This window comes from Pipistrellus hanaki, assembly GCF_964339955.1.
Source record: "Pipistrellus hanaki genome assembly, chromosome: 3".
Lineage (NCBI taxonomy): Eukaryota > Metazoa > Chordata > Mammalia > Chiroptera > Vespertilionidae > Pipistrellus > Pipistrellus hanaki.
The window spans coordinates 83955913-83978423 of NC_140505.1; the positions used below are offsets into that span (position 1 = coordinate 83955913).

Genomic DNA, 22511 nt, shown 5'->3' on the forward strand with positions numbered 1-22511 from the left:
GAGTGGAAACCTGGGCCGGCTGGAAGCAGGTATCTGGGATTTATTTATCTTCTATAATTGATACTTTGTAGCCTGAGCAGAGGCCAGGGCCGGCCAGGGTGGGCAAGAAGCTTGGCTTTGTCCATTACTGGGGGCAACACAAGCCTTCTGCTTGCTTCAGCTCAGTGGCTGCCAACATCTTTTTTGGATTAATTTGTTTGCTTGCTCCTGATTGGCTGATGGGTGTAGCAGAGTGATTGTTAATTTGCATGTTTCTCTTTTATTAGTGTAGATAAATTGGGATCAAGATGAAGTATAACTTTTTGTTTGTTTTTCATTTCTTATTCTCTAGGAACTCATGATTTAAGGGGGGATAAAAATGATATGTGAAAAGGTAATATGTAAAAGAATTATGGAAGAATCAAAGCAGGGCAAGTAACTAATCCTTAGAGAGAAGGGATAAGTGGAGAAGGCTTCCTGGAGGAGGTGATACCAAAAGAAAAGCAGAAATTATCCAGGCAAGGAGATGAGAAGAAATTTGAAGCAGAAGATACAAAAGTAAAGGTGAAATGACATGCGGATTATGGGCAATTGAAGCTGGAGAATAAAATGTAAGGCAAACTGTGGCAGGATATAACATAGAGGGACTATATTTATAGGGCTTGTTTCTCATTTAAGGATCTGTCATCTACTGGCAACAAAGTCATTCAGGAGTTTCCAACACAAGAATGATTTAGTTAAATCTATATGTTATAAAGTTGACTTGAGTGACAAAGTGGAGAATGACAGCAAAAAACATTTAGACTAGCACAGGATAGAGATGGTGAGGGTTGGATGGAAAGAGAAGAATGATTTATAAAATAACTAAAAACCCAAAGGACTAATCAATTACTTAGGAATGGAGGTAAAGAAAGGGGGAATCAATCTTGGTGTCTAGTGACTGAGTAGACATTAAACTATGTTTTTAGATATTTCAGGAGAAGAAATGGCAGATAAAGAGTACACGTTTTTATCAAATAGCACTGAGGTTCCTATGGGACTTCAGGCTAGAAGTGTCCATCAGATGGTTGGATGCAGGAGTCTGAAGGCCTGGGGAACAACCCTGTGGGCTAGAAAATAAGCTGATCAGTTCATCAGTATTCTTCTAATAGCTGAATCCATGGAAATGGAAAGAATGGAGTAAAATAATGAAGAATAAAGTGAGAATGTTGAGAATGGATCTGGAGAGTCTAATACCATTTAAGGAGTAAGAGGAAAAGTGGTCTACCAAAACAACAGAGAAAGATAAGAGAGGGAAGGAAAAATGCTGAGGAAGGCGACAGTTTGAAGAGGGGAGATACATCCACAGAATTATATAAATGCATAAAAGGACAATAAGGAACAAAAAATATGTATTTATATATATGAAAGCTTAAGCGACCGAATGACGGAATGATCATTGGTTGCTATGTTGCACACTGACTACCAGGGGGCAGATGCTCAATGAATGTGCTCTCTGGTGGTCAGTGCACTCCCACAGCCAACCTCCCATGGTTGACCAAAGTCCCACAACCCTCCTTCCCCACTGGCCAACCTTCCACGGCCTTTCCCCTCCACAAGCCACCCTCCTGTGGCCCCTCCACCAGCTGGTCAACCGCCCATGGCCTCAATCAGCCCTGATCTTGCTGGCCAGACCAAGGGACCCGACCTCTAGGCCCAGTGCATGAAATTTGTGCATGGGGGTGGGAGGTCCGCTCAGCCAAGCCTGCACCCTCTCCAATCTGGGACTGCTCAGGAGATGTCCAACTGCTGGTTTAGGCCCTGTGGATCGGGCCTAAACCAGCAGTCTGACATCCCTCTCACAATCCGGGACCACTGGCTCCTAACTGCTCACCTGCTTGCCTGATCGCACCTAACCGTCCCCCTGCTGGCCTGGTCACCCCCAACTACTCTGCCGGCAGGCATTGTCATCCCCAACTGCTCCCACTGCCAGCCTGGTCATTCCAACTGCTCCCCCGCCCCCTGCTAGCTTTGTTGCCCCTTAGTGCCCTCCACCAACCTGGTCACTCCTTACTGAACCCCCTGCTGGTGTGGTTGCCCCCAACTACTCCCCCACAAACCTGGTCACCCTTCACTGCTCCCCTCTGCTGGCCTGGTTGTCCCTCACTGCCCCTCCCCACCAGTCTGGTCACCCTCAACTGCTCCCTCATACCAGCTTGGTTGCCCCACACATCCTGCTGCTTAGTCATTTGGCTGTCCCTCACTAACCCCCTGCTGGCCTGCTTGCCCCATGCAGCCTGCTGCTCTGTCATTTGGTCACCCCTCACTAACTCCCCTGCCAGCCTGGTTGCCCCACACAGCCTGTTTGGTCATCTGTTCAGTTGTTCACTTAGCCTTTTATGTATATAGATAATTTTTGGTGGATCAAGATAGTATCTAAGCACATGTGTCTTTGCTTTCTTACTCTTAATTTCCATTTGATGATTTAAAAAGATAAAATGCATTGATAAGAATAAACTATAACAACCCATAAAAAGAAAAAGGGTCTCTTCTCATTAGTATTTCACAAATGATGGAAGAATCTTTGGAAGACAGACAGCAGATGGGACCTGGTTCAGAGGTTTTAAAGAAAGGACCAAGACAAACAAAAGAAAGAGCTGCAGCAAAGGTTAGTAGGGTTTGGAAAGAACAGCTTAAAATGCAAACACAAGCCGAAACCGGTTTGGCTCAGTGGTAGAGCATTGGTCTGCGGACTGAAAGGTCCCAGGTTCGATTCCGGTCAGGGGCATGTATGTTGGTTGCGGGCACATCCCCGGTAAGGGGTGTGCAAGAGGCAGCTGGTCGGTGTTTCTCTCTCATCGATGTTTCTAGCTCTCTATCTCTCTCCCTTCCTCTCTGTAAAAAATCAATAAAATATATTTTTTTAAAAATGCAAACACAAGTGTCAAAAGATACCTAAGTAGAAGGGAACTGAGGGGTATTATCAAAGGGCTGAAATCTGAGGGGATCTTCCAGAGCCTGCAGGTTCCTGACAGCTCAAGATAGGAGGGGGGCAGGCGGGGAAGGTATATGGATACTAATCCTCTGCTTTAAATTCCCAGTCCTGTTCCTTCTCCTCTGCCTCCTCCTACTTAAAATAATGATTAGCAAAAGAGCAAAGAAACTCAGTCCATGAAATAGGTCAAAACAACAGTCTGAGCAAAAGGATAGAACTTTTTTTTTTTTTTTTTTAAATCACTGGATCATTTAATTTTCTCATCAGTTTTTAGTGACCCTGGAGGGTGTATGCTACTAACTGCTGTTTTATTGAGCATGTTGTCCCAAGCTATGGATAGAGTCTGCCATGCAGAGAGAAGTCAGCTGTCACTTTGCCTGGGCTATTAAATAGCCTCTTACCCATGGGTGAGCATCCTGAAGGACAACATGTCCTCCAAGAGCATAGGTTTTCTGTGATGATATATTTCTAAATATAAGTTGAGGTGGTCAGGCAGGGAAGATGTTCCCAAAGTCACCTGCACCTGTGGGCAGAAAGGGAAAGGACTGATGTATTCTAAGGACAAGACAAAGAGGTGGCAGGAGTGAGAAGTGGCCCTGCAGAGCCTTTGCTTCAAGGCAGTGGCAGCATAGCTGGTCACTTGGCCGCTCTCTGGTGCTGTAATACTCTAGAGAAGGACAACAGCCTCTCCACATGGCTGTGAACATCTCTGCTTCTGGACACTGACCTACTCATCTGCAGGCTGGATGATGCTCAGAGCTCTCTCCTGGAACTCTGGGTATGACTATGCAGTGTGACAAAGGTAAAAAGGAAAGGCAATTTCATTTCACCTAGGACAGAAAATGCAAAGATAGAGAAACCTAGGAAAAAGCAAATTAGACTAATTCTTTACAAGGTTTCATCTGTATCCTGGTAGGAGTTCACCTACAACATGATCTGCAAGCAGTGGGACAGAGAACAGGTTGCCTGCAGAATCTCTGAAACCTACTTCTTAGGTTGACTCCTGGCAATGAGCCAGGTGGACATAAACCTGTCCAGTCCCAGATGAAAAAATCCTAAGTGGGATCCTCAGATACTCAGTTTCAGGCAGTGAAGCTGGGAATGTGCCAAAGCAGAAAGGCCAATAGAGCATCAACTGACTGAGCTGATTTTATTCAGCTGATTTATTCTATATTTTCTAAGCATTTTTTTCAGAAGATATGGTATGATAGAAAAATTAAACATACATATTTATCATTCCTGTTGGACCTAAATGTGCATATAATTTTTAACCTTAAGTGTTAATATTTTTAGTAGTTATATTTGTTTATATGTATTTACTTACTTCATTCACTGTAGAATTTGAAGCCACACACACACACACACACACACACACACACACATACACACACACACACACACACACACACACACACAAAGGAGAGAGAAAGAAAAGAAAAACAGAACCAAGAAAAGTACATAGGTCTAAAAAATTGATTTATAGATACCAAGATGGCAGTCTAGGTAAATGCCAGTACTCATAGGATCTCACAACCACATCAAAATAACAATTAAAATACAAGACAATTATCATTAAGAACCCCCTGAAAACTGGCTGTGTGGAAGTCCTAAAACTAGAGACGTAGAGAAGAAAGCACATTGAGACTGGTAGGAGGGGCAGAGGCATGGAATGGGCTGATTCGGCACCCACATGAGCTGGGTTTTTAATCCAGAGGAAGATTGTCTCTGTGGAGGCTGCCATGAGGAGCAAGAACCCTCCACCCAGTGTGCCAGAGCTGGGAGAGAACTCCCTGTAATTTTGGACTGTAAAAACCTGGGGAGGGGGGAATTATGGCTGAGGGACATGGAGGCTGCCAGAGACCTACTTGTCCTCTGAAAGGGCTGGCACAAACTTACTTGGACTCACTTCCTCTGAGCTCCAGCTCCTGGAGGTGTTGGGGAACCCAGACACATACAGGGAGAAACTGGATTATCTGGCATTGGGACAGGAACTCAGGATCAGCTTTGTACCAGATGGAGGTGCTTGCAGGGGTCATTGTTCTTATTCCTAGACTCTCTTTGTTCCAGAGCTGACTGGCAACCATATCTGAGTCCTCTGAAGCACACTGTTTGCTTGACCTTAGTGATTCCCTCAGACTTCACCTTGTCCAATTTGTAGTCCCATCCAAGCTGTTTGCAGCAGCTATTCCATATGAATGGCCTGTCCTGGATCAGGCTTCAGACTTTGCTGAAATCTCTTAAGCTGCAGCTGGTGTCAGCATGTCTCAAACCTATCAATAAAAGGTCCAAGACCCGGCACCAGCACTAGCCTGCCTTGCTTCACAGTAGGGCCTTACCTAGGCACTTCCAAATCCAATACAAATATGAGGAATCTGCATATCTCTCTGTAGCTCCTGCTAGGTGGCCCACGCATGGCTAACTTTGCACCTCCCTGAAGACCCAAGAGCCAGTGTACCCAGTGGACTGCTTCAGTCTATACCAGATTACAACTCTATATACATCCACAAGCAACACATTCAAGGGGCAAACTGAATGAACGTTCATTGAAGCAAGTCCTACTCAGTAGGGGTATTTCTTGCACAGCAGAATTTTCACTGTAGTTGTAGCTGGCCCTCACAGCCAATTGGCCTGGAGGTCAATTTCTCCCAGTGACACCAACAGCAATCAAGGCTCAACTACAATAAGACTGTACACACAGCCCACACAAGGGAGCACCTAGAGTGACCAGCTCAGGTGACTGGGGAGGCTGATCCACTGGGCTCTACAGGACACCTACTACACAAGGCCACTCAACAAACTCCAGGAGACATAGCATCTCTATCTATACATAGAAACAAACACAGGAAAGCAGCCAAAATGCAGACACAAAGCAACATGGAACAAATGAAAGAAATAGAAGGAAGCAAAGTACTTTATACAGAGTTCAAATGGTTATAAGGTTATTCAAAAATCTTCATGAGAGTTTCACAGGACTTAGAGACTTTCAAGTATCTTAGTGAAAATGCCAAAGAATGGAAAAGGACCAGTCAGAAATTAAGCATACATAACCGAATAAAGTAATAATTTACAGGAATTCAACAGTAGAGTAGAAGATCCTGAGAATCAAATCAATTATTTGAAATATAAAAAAGCAAAAAACACACATTCAGAAGAGCAAAAAGAAAAAAGACTAGACAAATATAAACATAGTGTTAGGAGCCCCTGGGACAACTTCAAGCATACCAACATTTACATTATAAGGATTCCAGAAGAAGAGAGAATGCAAGATATTGAAAACCTATGGTTTCAATATACCTATCTGGTGAAAGGAATACACTGAGTAGCCAGATTATTATGATCTCTGAACACATAATAATCTGGCCATTCAGTGTATATCCTATATAATAAAAGGCCAATATGAAAATTGTCCCCTCGACCAGGACTTAGACCAGCAAGCAGGCTGGCCAACTGCCCTTGTCCCCTCCCCCTGGCCAGGCTGGCCGGACCCCACCCATGCGCAAATCCATGCGCCAGGCCTCTAATCTATTTATCTATCTATCTATCTATCTATCTATCTATCTATCTATCTATCTATCTATCATCTATCTATATACACACAGTGAGTAGCCAGATTATTATGCTTTCAGAGATCATAATAATCTGGCCACTCAGTGTAGACTTAGACTTAAGAGTTCAGGAAGCACACACAGTCCCAAACAGGAGAAACCAAAAGAGGCCCACACCAGGACACATCATAATTAAAATGCCAAGGGCTAAAGATAAAGAGAGAATCTTAAAAGCAGCAAGAAAAAAGCAGTTAACTACAAGGGAGCCCATAAGACTATCAGCTGATTTCTCAACATAAGCTATGCAGGCAATATGAGAGTGGCAAGAAATATTCAAAGCAAGGACCTATAACCAAGATTACTCTACCCAGCAACACTCTCATTTAATATTAAAGGTCAGATAAAGAGCTTCATAGGCAAGAAAAAACTAAAGGAGTTCATCACTACCAAACCAAGAAATGTTGAAGGGTATTCTTGAAGAAGAAGGAGGAGGAGGAGGAGAAGGAGGAGGAGGAGGAGGAGGAGGAGGAAGCCCTAGCCAATTTATACCTTTACCTGTTAAAGATGGTTGGGAATAAGTAATGGCCATTGTTTTTTCTCATATGGCATTATCCAGGCAAACATCATAAGGGAGGAAGGGTTTACTTACTTTATATATTGTAATGAAAACACAGTTACTTCTGGTCATGAATATTGGGTTTGTGAAGGGAAAATGAAATCCATAGAGGATTCTAGGATCATTCTTAATCTAATGCTTCAGTCTTTTATGTCATCACCCCTTTACTCAGAGAAGCTCACAAATAGAAAACACAATTGAGTTGTAATTATATTCATTTTCCTCAGAATTGGAAGCCTTGGAAAAAATAAAGTGACCGAGTTAGTATCAGTAAGCAGTGAAAAAGAAACAGCAAATCTCAAAAAATGTAACGTAACAAAACTTGAGTAACCTGTGATGTGGTTACCAAGGCTGCCATTTTTTAGATCCTAGCAAATTTTGAAGGTCAGCCACCTACTTCCTCCATGAAGCACTCTCTCCCACCATGTGCATGTAACTATTTTTCATCATCATCATATTTGTGACAAAATTTTATAAAAGTACATAAGAGAAAATATAACAATCTCACCATTCTTTTAAATTTTACCTCTTTGACAAGTGTGAATTCTTTCAACAGTTTCTCAGCGCTAACACACATTTATCTCCATAGTATTACTATTATTATTTTATCAGAATGGGCTCAGATCATTCATCGGATGCCAAAACATGCTTTTTACACTTAACACCATGGACATTCTTCCACTTGAATATAAAATAATCCCAACTCAATGTTTAAATATGCCTGTATATATATTGATTTCAGAATGGGGAGAGAGAGGGAGAGAGAGAGAGAGAAACATCAGTGACAAAAGAGAATCATTGACCACACTGAGGACTGAGCCTGCAACCCAGGCATGTGTCCTGACTGGAAATCAAATGATGACTTCCTGGTTCATATGTCAATGCTTAACCACTGAGCTACACCATCTGGGCCCAACTCAATATTTTTAACAGCTGCAAAATATTCCAAAATTTAGAAAAAAATAACAGCCCAACCATAAACTAATCATAACCCAGTCTTTCCACTTTCCCCAAAATTTCCATTCTCCCAAATTGCAATATTAAAAAGTTTTGTATTTACTTTTGTTTTTCTGGAGAATTCTCTCATGGGATTGTTAGGTCAAATTTTAATAACTTTTGTTAGATTGTCCAAGAACAAACAATTCATATTACACAAACAGGATAAGAGAGTACATAGGGCACCATATCCCAAACAACACTGGGTATTTTAACTCATTTTAATTTTGCCATGAGTAAAAATGATATTGCATTATTGTCTTAAATTACATTTCCATAACTGTTTAAAATGCTAAACATTTTTTATGACTTTTATTGTCCATTTCAAGTTATTTCTCTGTGAATTGCCTGCTCATATAGTTTATTTCCTTATAGTTTATCACCTGATGATATTTTTTCCCATTGATTTTCAGGCAGAGTGGAATGAAAGGAGGTGGAGGGGGGAGAGAGCGAGAGCAAGAGAGCGAGAGAGAAATTGATGTGAGAGATATACATTGATTGGTTGCCTCTCACATGTGACCTGACTGAGACTGGGGACTGAGCATACAGCTGAGGCATATGACCTTGACCAGGAATTAAACTCGCAACCCTTTGTTCCAAGGCTGATGTCCTAATCACTGAGCAAAACTGGCCAGGACTGTATTCTTGTTTTCTTAAAAAATTAAAATGTATTTTAAGGAGATCAACCTTTTGTCTGTTATTCATATACACTGAAGTATTTTTCTTTTGATTTTGCTTATAATTGACTTTAACTATATAAAACTTACAATTTTTCATGTAGTCAGCTATATCTATATGTTTCTTTATGGTTTCTGCATTTTTTGTTTTACTTAAATAGATCTAGTGCACCACTAGATTATTATTATTATTTTTTAAATCTTGGTAAGTATTTTTATTAATTTATATTTTTAAAATATTTATTGTTGAGAATATTACAAATGTTCTGTCCCACTCCATTACTCCCTTCCACCTGATTCCCACCCTGCCCCAGGCCTTCAGCAACTATTGTGTGTGTTCATAGTAATGCATATATGCATATAAGTTCTTTGGTTAATCTCTTCCTGCTCCCTCCTCTCCCCATTCTCCTTTCCCTTTCAGATTCATCATTCTGTTCCATGTTTCCATGATTCTGGTTCTATTTTATTCATCAGTTTATTTTGTTCACTAGATTCCTTGTTCATTTATTTTTTTTTTATTTTTAGATTCAATTGTTGATAGATATGTATTTGTCTTCTTCTCTTCTTCTTCTTCTTCTTCTTCTTCTCCTCCTCCTCCTCCTCCTCCTCCTCCTCCTCCTCCTCCTCCTCCTCCTCCTCCTCCTCTCTTCTTCTTCTTCTTCTTCTTCTTCTTCTTCTTCTTCTCCTTCTTCTTCTCTCCCTCTGGAATACCCTTCAAAGTTTCATGTAATAAACTCCTTTAGCTTTTTCTTGTCTGGGAAGCTCTTTCTGTGACCTATAATTCTAAATGATAGCTTTGCAGGATAGAGTAACTTGGTTGTAGGTCCTTGCTATTCATCACTTTGAATATTTTTTACCACTCCCTTCTGGCCTGCAAGATTTCTGTTTAGAAATCAGCAGATAGTCATATGGGCGTTTCCTTTTGGTAACCAACTGCTTTTCTCTTGTTGCTTTTAAGATTCTCTCTTTGTCTTTAACTCTAGGCATTTTAATTATGATGTATCTTGGTGTGGGTCTCTTTGGGTTCCTCTTGTTTTGGGACTCTCCATGCTTCCTGAACTTGTACATTTATTTAATTCTATTTCTTTCACCAGCTAGGGAATTTTTTTTCTATAATTATTTCTTCAAATAGGTTTTCAATATCTTGCTCTCTCTGTTCTCCTTCTGGCATCCCATAATGTGAATGTTGATATGCTTGAAGTTGTCCCAAGGGCTCCTTATACTATCTTTATATTTTTTGATTCTTTACTATTATTACGAGAGGCCCGGTGCACGAAATTCATGTACAGGGATGGGGGGAGCATGTCCCTCAGCTCAGCCTGCACCCTCTCCAATCTGGGATCCCTCTTACAATCCAGGACTGCTGGCTCCCGTTTGCCTGCCTACCTTCCTGATTGCTCCTAACTGCTTCTGCCTACCAGCCTGATTACCCCCTAACCATTCCCATGCCAGCCTGATTGATGTCAACCTGTTTTCCTCCAACTTACCTCCTCTGCAGGCCTGGTCACCCCTAACTGCCTTCCCCTGCAGGGTTGATCACTTCCAACTGCCCTCCCTTGCAGGCCTGGTCCCTCTCAACTTCCCTCCCTTTCAGGCTTGGTCCCTCTCAACTGCCCTCCCTTGCATGCCTAGTCCCTCCCAACTGCCCTCCCTTGCAGGCCTGGTGCCTCTCAACTACCCTCCCTCCTGGCCATCTTGTGGTGGCCATCTTGTGTCCACATAGGGGCAAGATCTTTAACTACATGGGGTCAGGCATATTGTGTGTTGGAGTGATGGTCAATCCACATTTTACTCTTATTAGATAGGATAGAGGCCTGGTGCATGGGTTGGGGCCAGCTTGTTTGCCCTAAAAGGGTGCCCTGGATCAGGGTGGGGGATTCCCTTGGGGTGTGGGGTGGCCTGAGCGAGGGGCCTGTGGTGGTTTGTAGTCCAGCCACACCCCCTGGTGATCCAAGTGGAGGCCATGGTATCTGGAATTTATTTACCTCTACAATTGAAATTTTGTAGCCTGGAACAGAGCCAAGCCTCCTGCTTGCTCTGTGGCCAGCAGCCATTTCTGTTTGGATTTGTTTATCTTCTATAATTGAAACTTTGTAGCCTTGAGTGGAGGCTTAGGCTAGCAAGGGCAGGTGGAAAGCTTAGCTTCCTCCTTTGCCTGGGAAACCCAAGCATGCTCTCTGTGGCTGTAGACTTCTTGGTTGGGTTTATTTGCATACTTGTTCTGGTGGGCATGGCTGGTGGGTGTGGCTTGTGGGTGTAGTGGAGGTATGGTCAATTTGCATATTACTTTTTTATTAGGCAAGATTTTTTTGCTCTTTTGATTGGATATTTTTTTGCTTCATTATATTCCAAATTGCTGATTTTATTCTTGGCATCCTCTACTCTGCTGTTGAATCCCTATAAATTGTTTATTTTAGTTAGTGTATGCTTAATTTCTGACTCATCTTTTTTCATGTCTTTGATGTTCTCACTAAGTCCCTTGAATCTCTCATTAAGATCTTTGAGCAACCTTATAACCATTGGTTTGTTTGCTTCATTTAGTTCTTTTTCTGGAAGTTCTGTTCTTTAATTTGTGACATGTGTCTTTGTCTCCAAATTTTGGCTGCTTCACTGTGTTTGCTTCTATGTATTAGGTAGAATTGCTATGTCTCCTGGAATTGATATAGTGGCCTTGTGTAGATTTCCTGTAGGACCCAGAGGGTCAACCTCCCTAGTCACCTGAGCTGGGCACTCCAGGAGTGCCCCTGTGTGGGCTGGGTGCCAGTATTGTTGTAGTTAAGCCTTGATTGCTGCTGTGGTCACTGGGAGGAATTGACCTCCAGGCCAATTAGCTGTGAGGACCAGCTGGGAATATAGCAGAAGACATCTTTATAGAGCAGGATTTGCTTCAGTGGGGTTTTGGTGCTCACTGAGTCTAACACTTGAATGTGTCACTTGTGGACATGTAGATTTGTAATCTAGAAGCTATCCAATGGGTGTACTGTGCCGCGCGCCCCCCCCCCCCCCCCCCCCCCCCCCCCCCCCCCCCCCCGGCTGAGAGATGCAAAGTCACCCAATGGCTGGAGCCGCCCAACAGCAGCTACAGAGCAATTTGCAGATTGCTGCTACTTGTGTTGGGGTTGGAAGTGCCCAGCTGTGAAACAAAGCATGCTGATGTGAGTGCCAGTCCTTTGGTCTCTTATTGATACATATGGGCATGCTGATGCCAGCTGATGTTTGTTTGAGAGATTTTAGGAAGGCTTGAAATCTGAGGCAGGATAGCTCATTCAAATGGAAAAGCTGCTGAAAACGGCTTGGATAGGGCTACAAATTGAATGGGGCAGGGTCTCAGGAAATCACCAGCGTGAAGTGAACAGTGTGAGCCAGGTTGTTGGAAACTCATATGTCTGCCAGTTAGCTCTGTGAAGGGGGAGGTCCCAGAGCGGGAACAATGACCCGTGTGAGCACCTCTGTCTAGGAGAAAGCCACTCCCAAACCTTGCCCTGGTGCCAGACAATCCAGTTCCTTCCCACGTGCCCCTAGATTACCCAAAGCTACTGCCCCAGTGATTTAGCTCAGAGGGAGATAGTCCAAGTAAGTTCATGCCCCTGCCCTTTATGAGGAACTGCTGGGACTCCAGCAGCCTATGTCACTCAGCCACAATTGCCACTGGTTTTTGCAGCCTGAAGTTATGGGGACTTCTCCTCCCAGTACTGGCATCCTATGCTGAGTGATCTGGTGTGGGGCTGGGACCCTTTGCTCCTCATGGGAGACCTTTACAGGTGGGTCCTGGACCAGCCCATTCTGTGCCTCATACCAGTCTTGAGGTGCTTTCTTCTTTACTTCTCTAGTTGTAGGACTTCCATTCAGATGGTTCTGCATGATGGCTGTTATGTATTTTAATTATAATTTTGATGTGGTTATGGGAGGGAGTGATTACCTTGTTTACCTATGCTTCCATCTTGGTTCTCTTTTCCTATATTTTTAAAAATTTTATTGAATTTATTGAAGTGACATCCTATATAACAAAAACTAAGTGTTCAGTTGTTCATTCAACCAATCAAAACATAATATGCTAATGATATGCTAAGGCTGCTCAACGGCTTGCTATGATGTGCACTGATCACCAGGGGACAGACAATCTGATCAGTAGGTTAGCTTGCTTCTGGGGTCTGGCTGATCAGGACTGAGTGAGATGGGCCTGGGATGCCCAGGAGCCCTCACATGGTTCCTCCCTGAATGACCAACCTCCAGTATCCTCCCCCACTCCAATCATGCACCAGTGGAGTTCCTCAGCCTGGCCTGCCCCTATCACAATCCAGGACCCCTCAGAGAGCCAGTTTTGGCCTGATCCTGCAAGCCAGGTCAAGAGACCTCACTGGTGAATGAATTTGTGCACTGGGCCTCTAGTTGGTTAATAAAATTGTATAGGTGTATAATTCAAGTGTATAATTCTTCATAATACATCATCTGTACATTATATTTTGTACTTGCCACCCCAAGTCAAGTCGCTTCACCATTTTCCCTTCTTTACCTTCTTATACTTTTCCCACCCCCTTTGAGATTTTTTTTGTTTTGTTTTCTAATCTTCATTTGAGGATATTTTTTTCCATTGATTTTTAGAGAGAGTGGAAGGGAGGGTGAGAGACACACAGAAAGAAACATTGATGTGAGAGAGACACATCAATTGTTTGCCTCTAACATGTGTCCAGACTGTGGCCAGGATGGAGCCTGCAGCCTAAGTACATGCCCTTGTCTGGAATTGAAACTGCAACACTTCAGTCCATGGGCTGATGCTCTAACTTAGGGGTGTCGAACTCAATCAGAGAAGGGGCCAAAATCTAAAATCCAGCCTAAATCGAGGGCCGAATGGTTTATTGAACAGTCATAAACTGACAATGTCATAAACTGACAGCGGAGTGCAGTGATGACAGCGCGGTGTGGGCCACATTGCAAGGCCTGGCGGGCTGGATTTGGCCCGCGGGCCTTGTGTTTGACACATGTGCAACTGCTGAGCCAAACTGGGCAAGTTTTTTTTTTCTTCTTCTTAAATCCCTTCACTTTTCACCCTTCCCCTCTGAGAGCTGTCAATCTGTTCTCTTTAGCAACACTAGATTATTTTAAAATTATGTAAAATGCCTAAAACCTATGAATTGGGACTCATGATGAATAAGGAATAAAACAATTTAGTGGGATTATTATTTACCTTAGATATATTAATAGAAATATGTATAATGAGGACTTTTTGGGATAGAAAAGAAAGAGCCAAGTAGAAATTCAAACTAACTGGGATGGGAAGGCAATGAAGAAGGCATTGTGCAAGTCAGCAAACCTGAAATGGGAGCAAATGGATAAACTATTAAAAAGAGAAATATATGTTTAATAGAAAATAAGATGTAGGAATAAAACATTATGTCCATTGTCATAGTAATGTAAATAGGCTGAGTTTCATTATCAAAAGGCAGTCATTGCCAGATTTTGTTTAAAAATATCCATCTGTAAGTTAACTGTGAAAATATACATTAAAACAAAGGAACAAAGATAGTAAAGATGAGATGAGAAAAGATACATTGTAGAGATTCAAAGCCTAAGGAAGAGATATGATAATATTAGTATCAAATAAAGCAAAATTCAGGGCCCAAAACTGTTTGAGGGGATTAGGCTAACAAAACAGTTTGGATCTTAGGAGTAAAGATTCTGGAATGAAGGGAAGAGTGAAATAATACAGTAATAGTGTGTGCTGCCTTTCCTTCAAGGTATTTACTACTTTCTTACAGGAACAAACTGAGAGGATGGTAGCTCAAGATTTAGTAGCAACTTACAATGTTGAAGAGACAAAATTGTAGCTCAGAGCTCTTCAAAATGGAGAACGTTGAGGTTTCCATTTGAGGTTATGAAGAGAATGTACCCTGGGTATAAGGGTAAACTACAAACAGACCAGTGTTTATAAAACCCAGCCTAAAAGAAACTCAGTCCCTGACTGAATTGGGGGTACCCAATCTAACCACCTGCTAAAGCTAAAGGACTACTCTTTCAAGAAAGAGAATATCAACAGAGTATCCACAATTTTTTTTTTAACAAAGTGTTCAATACTCAATTAAAAAAAATTACCAGGCATGCTAACTGAGAGAACCAAGAGGAAAATGACCCATGAGAATAGTAATCCTCAGGTTACTCAGATATCCAAATAACAGTGATTAATATTTAAGAAAATAGATGAAAACATGAAGAATTATTCCAGAGAACTGGAATAAAAAGCTAATATGCAAATAGTCTGAATGCTGGAACTGTCTATTTGTATATAAGCCTTTTATTATATAGGAACGATCGGTTGCTATGATGAACACTGACCACCAGAGGGCAGACACTTAATGCAGGAGCTGCCCCCTGGTGGTCAGTGTACTCCCATAGGGAGAACACCACTCAGTCAGAAGCCCCAAGACCGGCTCATGGTTAATGAGCACAACAAGCACAGCAGCAATGGCAGGAGCCTTTCCCGCCTCTGTGGCAGCGCTAAGGATGTCCGACTGATGGCCTAAGCCTCAAGGGCTCCCAGACTGTGAGAGGGCACACTCCCTTTCCCCCTAGTGCACGACTGTCTTGCACCAGACCTCTAGTCTATAAAATTAACTGGGAATTCTAAAACTAATTGCAACTTCCTCCTTGATGGTCTGTCTCAGTGGTCCTCAGCTGTACCTTAGAACCCCCAGGTTCTACAATGATCCCCATAATGATCCCCATTATGATCTCCAGGGGTTCTTATGTGCAGCTGGCATTGAGAACCACTCCTAACATAATGAATCCAAAATTGCACAGGCCCAGAAAGCACAAAAAGTTTCTGGGAGCGAGAACTAGTTTCTCAGTAAGGAGATACATTCATCAATAAGAGCAGGGCTTGGTGTTGGAAGTTTAACCCCACTGCTCCTTGCAAGCCACAAAACCACTCTCTACTTAGCTTCCTTAATCTATCAAAAATGTACAGCAAGATCTTTTGTTTTGTCTCCTTCAGACCATAATGTGAAGTTTAAAATGGAAAAGAGAAAAGACTTTTCAAATTTTAAAAACCATACCAATGTAATTTGTGAATATTCTCATCATAATCAAACAAAAACTTTGCCCTGTTAAGGTGGGCCTTGCCTAAGTCATTTCATTTTTTTGCACCCCAATTTTCTCACCTAGACAATGAGTTCCTACTCTGCAAATTACATCTTAAGTAGAAAGGCAAACAATAGAAACCAAAACACAAGATATTATATGGTTTGCTTATTATACATTTGGATTTTTTATTACAAAGCTAGGACTCATGCTAGTCCCTGATGTCAAGCCTGCCACCATATCCCATGTCTCTCATGTTAGTAGATACTGACCCCCAGGTGGCCATAGCACGTATGGCATTTCTGCCTGCAAAGTTTCGTGACTTCAAAACAAATCCTGGGAAATTTTTGGTTACTGACTAAGCCTGTTGAGGTGACATGTGCAATTGGCTTAGCTGCCTGGGAGCTGCCACTTTAGGTTCCATTACCTGAGCTTTCAAGATTGTTAAGTGTGTGACAGATCAATGCTGGTTATAGGTGTATGTGTGTAATCAAACTCAGTGGAGCAGGTTGAATCCTCTGGAATCATAAAAGGAGGAAGGTGTTGCAAAGGCGCTGGGCAGGCTAAAATGCCTGCCCTGTGAGCAAGTTCTGCCACCTTCTTTTGTTCTCACCTTCTCCCTCTGAGTTCAGTACCAGCCACCATTCCTAGCCCCCTGAAGTTGTGAGTTCTCCAGTACGGAGCTCTGTATTCTTATAGTGACCACAAGTCTGGTGATTATAAATGTTGAAGTCTCTGGGAAACTCAAGAGTTACAGTAGTGATTTTGAAAGCATGAGATGTTTTGGAAGGTGGCTAGTCCTGATTTGGACTCTATTGGTGTATACATTCTTACCTGTGCAAAGCAATACAAAGTTATGCTGTCACCCAGTGATGTGAATGGGTTTTTTTTTTCTTTCCCTTAGCAAATCTGATCATTGCTATGTTGCAGCATACCTTACAACAAACAAAATAATAAATTATGATGTTCTGTCATGATGAACTGTCATTTCAAATGAGACTGAAACATTATTCCCACTTACCTACTGATATAGTCCAAACAGCAATTATTTTCAGAAATGCCTTAGTTCTGGAATTGAAGCGGCTATGATGGATGGGGTTCTGGATGGCGACGTAGCGGTCCAGCGAGATGGCACAGAGGTGCATGATGGAGGCCGTGGAGAAGAGCACATCCAGGTAAATCCAGATTGCACAGAGCTTGCTAGGCAGAGGCCACTGGTAACCTAGGATGCAGAAGCTTAGTGTCAGTAAGCGGCCTTATGCTGCCTCTGGCATGCGGATTCTCTCCCACTGCAACAGTCTCCGTCCTGGGGAAAGGCACAAGAGGCAGCAAAGGGCAACATGAGAGATTTTCAGTATTTCAAAAAAGCCTAGTAAGAACTGTGGTCCACTACAATATGATTTCTCTTTAGCATTTCTTTCACTCTGTTCTGCCTAACAAAACGTATATTTTTGCTTTGCTTTGTTTTTAAATTACTTAGGTCATAAGTTATGACGTATTTTGGGCTCCTGTATGAAGCACCTCACAGTATACTGTCCTTACTTACTCACACGTCTTTCACACGTTTTCTGTTTCCTGTGGTTAGGCCCATCCCTTTGTCATTATTATAATTGCTCAGTCTTACCCAGTGATGGCATTTAGTAGTCTCTCCATAAATGCTATTGGCGTGAAGGAATAAATGACTAAAAATCCAGACTGAGAATATGTCTTTACTTTTAAAAATGAAACATAATTACCTAATAATGCTTTAGGGGTTAAACTCAAATTTGGGGCTTATGGGGGTGAGGACGAAGACAATGGTGAAGGAGATCATGGTTTTCTGTCCTGAGAATTGTTTCAGGGGTGCTGATACTGCTGGTCCAGGGACCCCACTTTGCCAACCAATGGTTAGGGCAGTGGTTCTCATTCCTGGCCATACATTAGAATTAGTGGAGAACTTTAGAGAAGTCCTGATGTCTAGGAGGGTGGGTCCCAAACACTTCTAAAGCTCTCCAGATGATTCCACTGGGAGGCCCCCGAAGGAGGTTGCCGGCTGTATTAGAGAGATAAGATATGCTTATGGACATAAGCAAAGTGTCTGCATTAAAAATTTTTTTTTGATGGGGACCTAATGGTTATATAAACCTAATTAATTTTGATAACAGTATAAGCAATGGTGTTAGGTCTGTGTGTATGTGAGAAGGAAAATTATGAAGCCCATATATAAAGTCCAATATTCCAGACCCACAAAGCTGAACAAACTCTTCATTTTCAAACATATTTTCTCTATCAAAATGCCACCACAGGTATTCAGAAAAGTAACGTTTGCAGGACACAAGCCTAACTTACTGCCTTTCGCACGGATTATTTGCAAAGAGTTTCAACAGAACTAGAGCCTTTTCCTTAGCAGCGCCTGGGGGGAAGGCGTGCTCAGCCTGGTCGGAACTGCTGTTGGCTCTTAAAGAAGTTTTCTCTGCCGGGAGGCAGCCGCAAGCCTTCGGCCAGGTTTCCGCAGCAGGGATAAGGAGGGGGCATTTCCTCCCCCAGCAGAGTTCAAGGGGACAGTGCAGGGAGGAGCTCAACTCCGCCGGGAAATGGCTACACGCAGAACAGCTGCCGCTAGGGGGCGCACTTGCAACCCGGAGCCTGAGACGCCCAGCAGGTTGCAGCTTCCTAAGGTGACTGGCTGGTGCCTCCTCTCCCCTCATCAATCTCCACCCCTCCTTGGGGTCATTCCCACCCTGCCGCTGCAGCGGTTTTAGTTCCCGGACTGGTCGGCCCTGTGGATAGTCACTGGAGTTTGCCTTTGAGCAGGAGAGGGTTTTAAGAGGCGAGGACCTCTCCAGTGTATCTGAGAAATGACAGGCGAATTTAATGAAATGATCTGGTGGTGACATTCGTGGTCTAGTAGGCTGTTTTGTAATGAGCATTACCCATTATGTGCAAACCAGAGCCTGCTCTCCTTTGCTCACCTCCCTCCTTCCCACTCCTCAGGACTGGACTGATAGATTTTAGCCCTAAGACTTGGCCAGAAAATCCTCTCTTAAAGACAGCACTCAACTTGTTTCTAGCTCTGGATGACTGCTGATGTGCCTGTGTCAGCAGTCTTAATTCTCTTTCTTTCTTTCTTTCTTTCTTTCTTCAAAATCTGGCTGTATTACTTACAATTTGGAAAGAACACCACATTCTACTCCCAGCTAAAGCCACCCCAGTGTTTGCTGACTTGCTGAGAGGTTTGACTCTTTTTAAGTCAGTTGAGAAGAAAGCAAGATTAACCTCTTTCCATTTGTTTTCCACCCTCCTCCACACCAGAATGGAGGAGTTTATGCATATGCATTTTAAAGGCACCCTTCCAAATTAGCTTCCCTGGGCAGGGAACAATGAAAATCAGAGTAATTCATTTATTCTAATGGAGACTCTGCATATTCTAACATTAAATCCCACTGCACCACTGCAAATGTTCTCAGGTAATTGGGAAGGTATTACCACTCCATTAGAAGCGCTGAAAACTATGACAAAGATAGAACTGTTCTCTCTTAAAGGCTGGAATATTTGGGAATGTAAAGGAGTGAAAATCAAATGGATTCAGAATGGCAGGTAAGTTATTGCTTTATGACTGCATTGGGGCATTTATAATAATTTCTACATAAAATATATGTGTTTCAAAGCACAAAACTCTTTAAGAATCACAGATAGTAGATTTTTAAAAATAGGAAAACCCCATTTAAGAGTAAGTTTAAGTAACTAGTGTAACAGAGGGCCCTGGTTTACTAACAAAGCCTCCTGTTTATTTTGTCCCTTGAGACCCGGCTCATCTGCTAATGACATGCACATGCTCTTTATTGCTAGTGTGGGTACAAGTGGGAAACCAGCACCACTCACCATAGAGGATGGTTAGCATGGACACGGGCATGACAAGGAAACCCAGCAGCATATCAGCTATGGCAAGTGACATCAGGAAGTAGTTGGTGGCATTCTGCAGCTTTTTCTCTAGGGACACTGCCATGATGACGAGTATGTTTCCAGCAATAGTTAGAATAATCACTATAGCTGTCAACAAAGCAGACCAGTTCTTTTCCTGGAGATGAAGTAAAGAGAAGCATGGTGGTGAGAGACAATCCTCACAGGAAAGGTTGGTTCGATTTTCCGAGTGCACTGTCCAGTTAAATGCATCTGAAGTGTTAGCTTCTCCAGAGTTAATGTCATTATTGTAGAGTCTTGTGCCTTCATTTCGGTGCATTAAGGAGTTTGTACTTGAGCTCAAAGAAGTGTTTCCTTTACAAAGCATATCCATTTCTAAGCTGGAACTTGCAGTAGATGAAGTGTAGAAATATTAACAAGTTATAGGCTCTGCTCACCATCCATTTTTGTCACTGAAGCTGGTGTACATGCTGGGCTCCTTGGCTGGCTTTTCCCCTGCCATGATTGCAGTAGTAGTTAAAGAACTGCAGTGGCTCTTTCTTTATATTCCATTCATTCACAATATTTGTAGAGTCCTCTGCTTGGTTTCATTTTTTTTCCTCCAAAGCAAGATCAAAAAGGCAGAATGAACTTTAAACATAGAGGTTGCAGAGTTTTGAGCATTCGGGGAGAAAAAATGTGATCCTAGCCAAAAAAGAAAAGTTTTGTAACTACCAGGAATCTCTCTGATCTCTCTCTCATTCTGTTGGTTATGCTGATCACACTAGGTTAGCCACAACAGTGTTAAAATAGCATGCAAGCCAAAACAGCAGGTTGCATGCCTTCTACATTCAGAAAACATCCAGTGTTAATCCCATAATAATTGAATGTACTTTGGATTATAGTTTTCAGTCAGTCTTAGGCTGAATTGCCAAAGCTGCTGTCAGAAATTTCAGCGTATATTATGTTGCTTAGTTAATAAAAGAAAAAAAAAGTCTTAAGCAAAGATTAACAACTTTCCACATTAGAAATTCTCATTGTAAGATGATTACATTTTAGCTAAGCATAATTTCAAGCCCAAAAGAAAATTACACAGCAATAACATATAGAATGAGAATATGAGCACTTACATTTGTCTTCAGAGTCCACACATTAGACACACCGCTGTTCTGCATCTCTCATCATCATTCACTGGTAGAGAGTCCCTTGAGCTTCCACCAGTACAATGACAGTAATTTGATTTCTGTTTTGCCGGTTTAAAAACCTGCATGTAAGGGTCGAGCCAGTTCCAGCACTGCGAGGTTCCTGTTGGCTTCCTCTGTCCTCGCTTGGCAGTGTTACTCTCTCCCCAGGCAGCTTGCCTCAACGAGGCACACATTTAGAAATCATTCACAAGCCCCTCTCGAAGTCACACAAAAGAAATCACACAGCAAAGTAGGGAGAGCTGCCTGCACTGAGGGACACGTGGTTTCCACGGGAATGGACTGCTAGCTCTCAGGCTGTCTCCTCCATGTCGTCAGAACTCCCTCTGTCTGTGTGTCACAAACTGCAAGGTAGCGGCAGCAGCCAGGAGGGCGGACCAAACAGGCTGTTTTTCTCCTTTTGCTATATGTTAACATTGGCAAGTTTTCCTTTGTTTTAAAAAGAGAGAAACTGGAGAAATGGCCTTTGTACAGATTGCTAAGGCAGGTAAGCTGCACTGGGATAATCATTAGGGTGTCAGGGTGAGGAGAGAACACAAATAAGACTAGAGAATGGTGTATTCTGGGAAAGTGTTCCCTGAAAGCCAGGCACTTTCATTCAAACCTTCAGTGCCCGTGCCTGGCGTGAATTACTCACACTGGGGACTTGAGCTCAGAGTAGTCAAGCAAATCTTGGCAGATAACTCGGAAACGGTTAGTACTATTTTAATTTATTATTAAATACATACACCATTTAACTAGTTTAATTTTTCTCCTTGAAATATACCACCTAGAAATAATTCAAAGCCTGAAAGAGAATAATTTGCTTGTTCAGAAATAATACTAAAGATAGCCCTTCTAATTGTAAGAAAGCCCTTTCTCTGTTTTTTAAAGAAGGCAGATATATGTATGCATGGATGAGTATTCACACACAGACACATACAGACACATACACACACAGGAGCATATTAAAAACTGTGAAAAAATTGTTTATATTTATCTGTCTCACTCCCCTGCCTTCCACAGAACACTCATTGCAGGAAACTTTTGTTTGTTTAATGAATATAAAATTTAATTCAATTTAAAAATGTAAAGATTGTAAGTATTTAGTTTGAATTTTGAAAAATATACACCTGTAAAACCATTACCCCAATAATTCCCTCATGCCCTCTTTTGACCTTCACTTAAATGGAAACATTTAGTGTAAGCTACTTTTGTTCAGCAGCATTCATTATGCTGAAATTCATTCTGTCTCTGTGAGTAACTGGTTTTTTAATGAATTGTAGTCTGAGAAATTATTAAGTGGCCTGGATTTTTGGAAAATCAATCATTTATTTATTTATTTATTTTAGTGTTCAAAAAAAAAAAAAAAAAAAAGACTGGATCCTTGTTTTGTCTGTCCTTTTTTGGCTTCTTTCCTTCTTCTTCTTCTTCTTCTTCTTCTTCTTCTTCTTCTTCTTCTTCTTCTTCTTCTTCTTGTAACATATTTTTATTGTTTCAGAGAGGAAGGGAGAGGAATAGAAAGAAACATCAATGATTAGAATCAATGATCAGCTGCCTCCTGCACGCCCCCTACTGGAGATCGAGCGT

General features: G+C 42.1%; 1 protein-coding gene across 2 annotated transcripts in view; it reads right to left on the reverse strand.

The window, feature by feature from the left end:
* HTR2A (5-hydroxytryptamine receptor 2A) overlaps positions 1 to 21245 on the reverse strand; it is a 104357-nt gene extending 83112 nt beyond the window's left edge. Inside the window, exons 1-3 of one of the 2 annotated variants that reach the window (XM_084879425.1) lie at positions 20871 to 21245; positions 19723 to 20445; positions 16883 to 17083 (exon numbers count right to left, since the gene is read on the reverse strand). In XM_084879425.1, the coding sequence (XP_084735551.1) occupies positions 16883 to 17083; positions 19723 to 20134 (613 nt within the window). In that variant the 5' untranslated portion in view covers positions 20135 to 20445; positions 20871 to 21245. Of the gene's footprint in view, positions 1 to 16882; positions 17084 to 19722; positions 20474 to 20870 lie in introns of those variants that run through there. The other variant, XM_084879426.1, reaches the window with a different exon arrangement.
* Positions 21246 to 22511: the final 1266 nt, after the last annotated feature.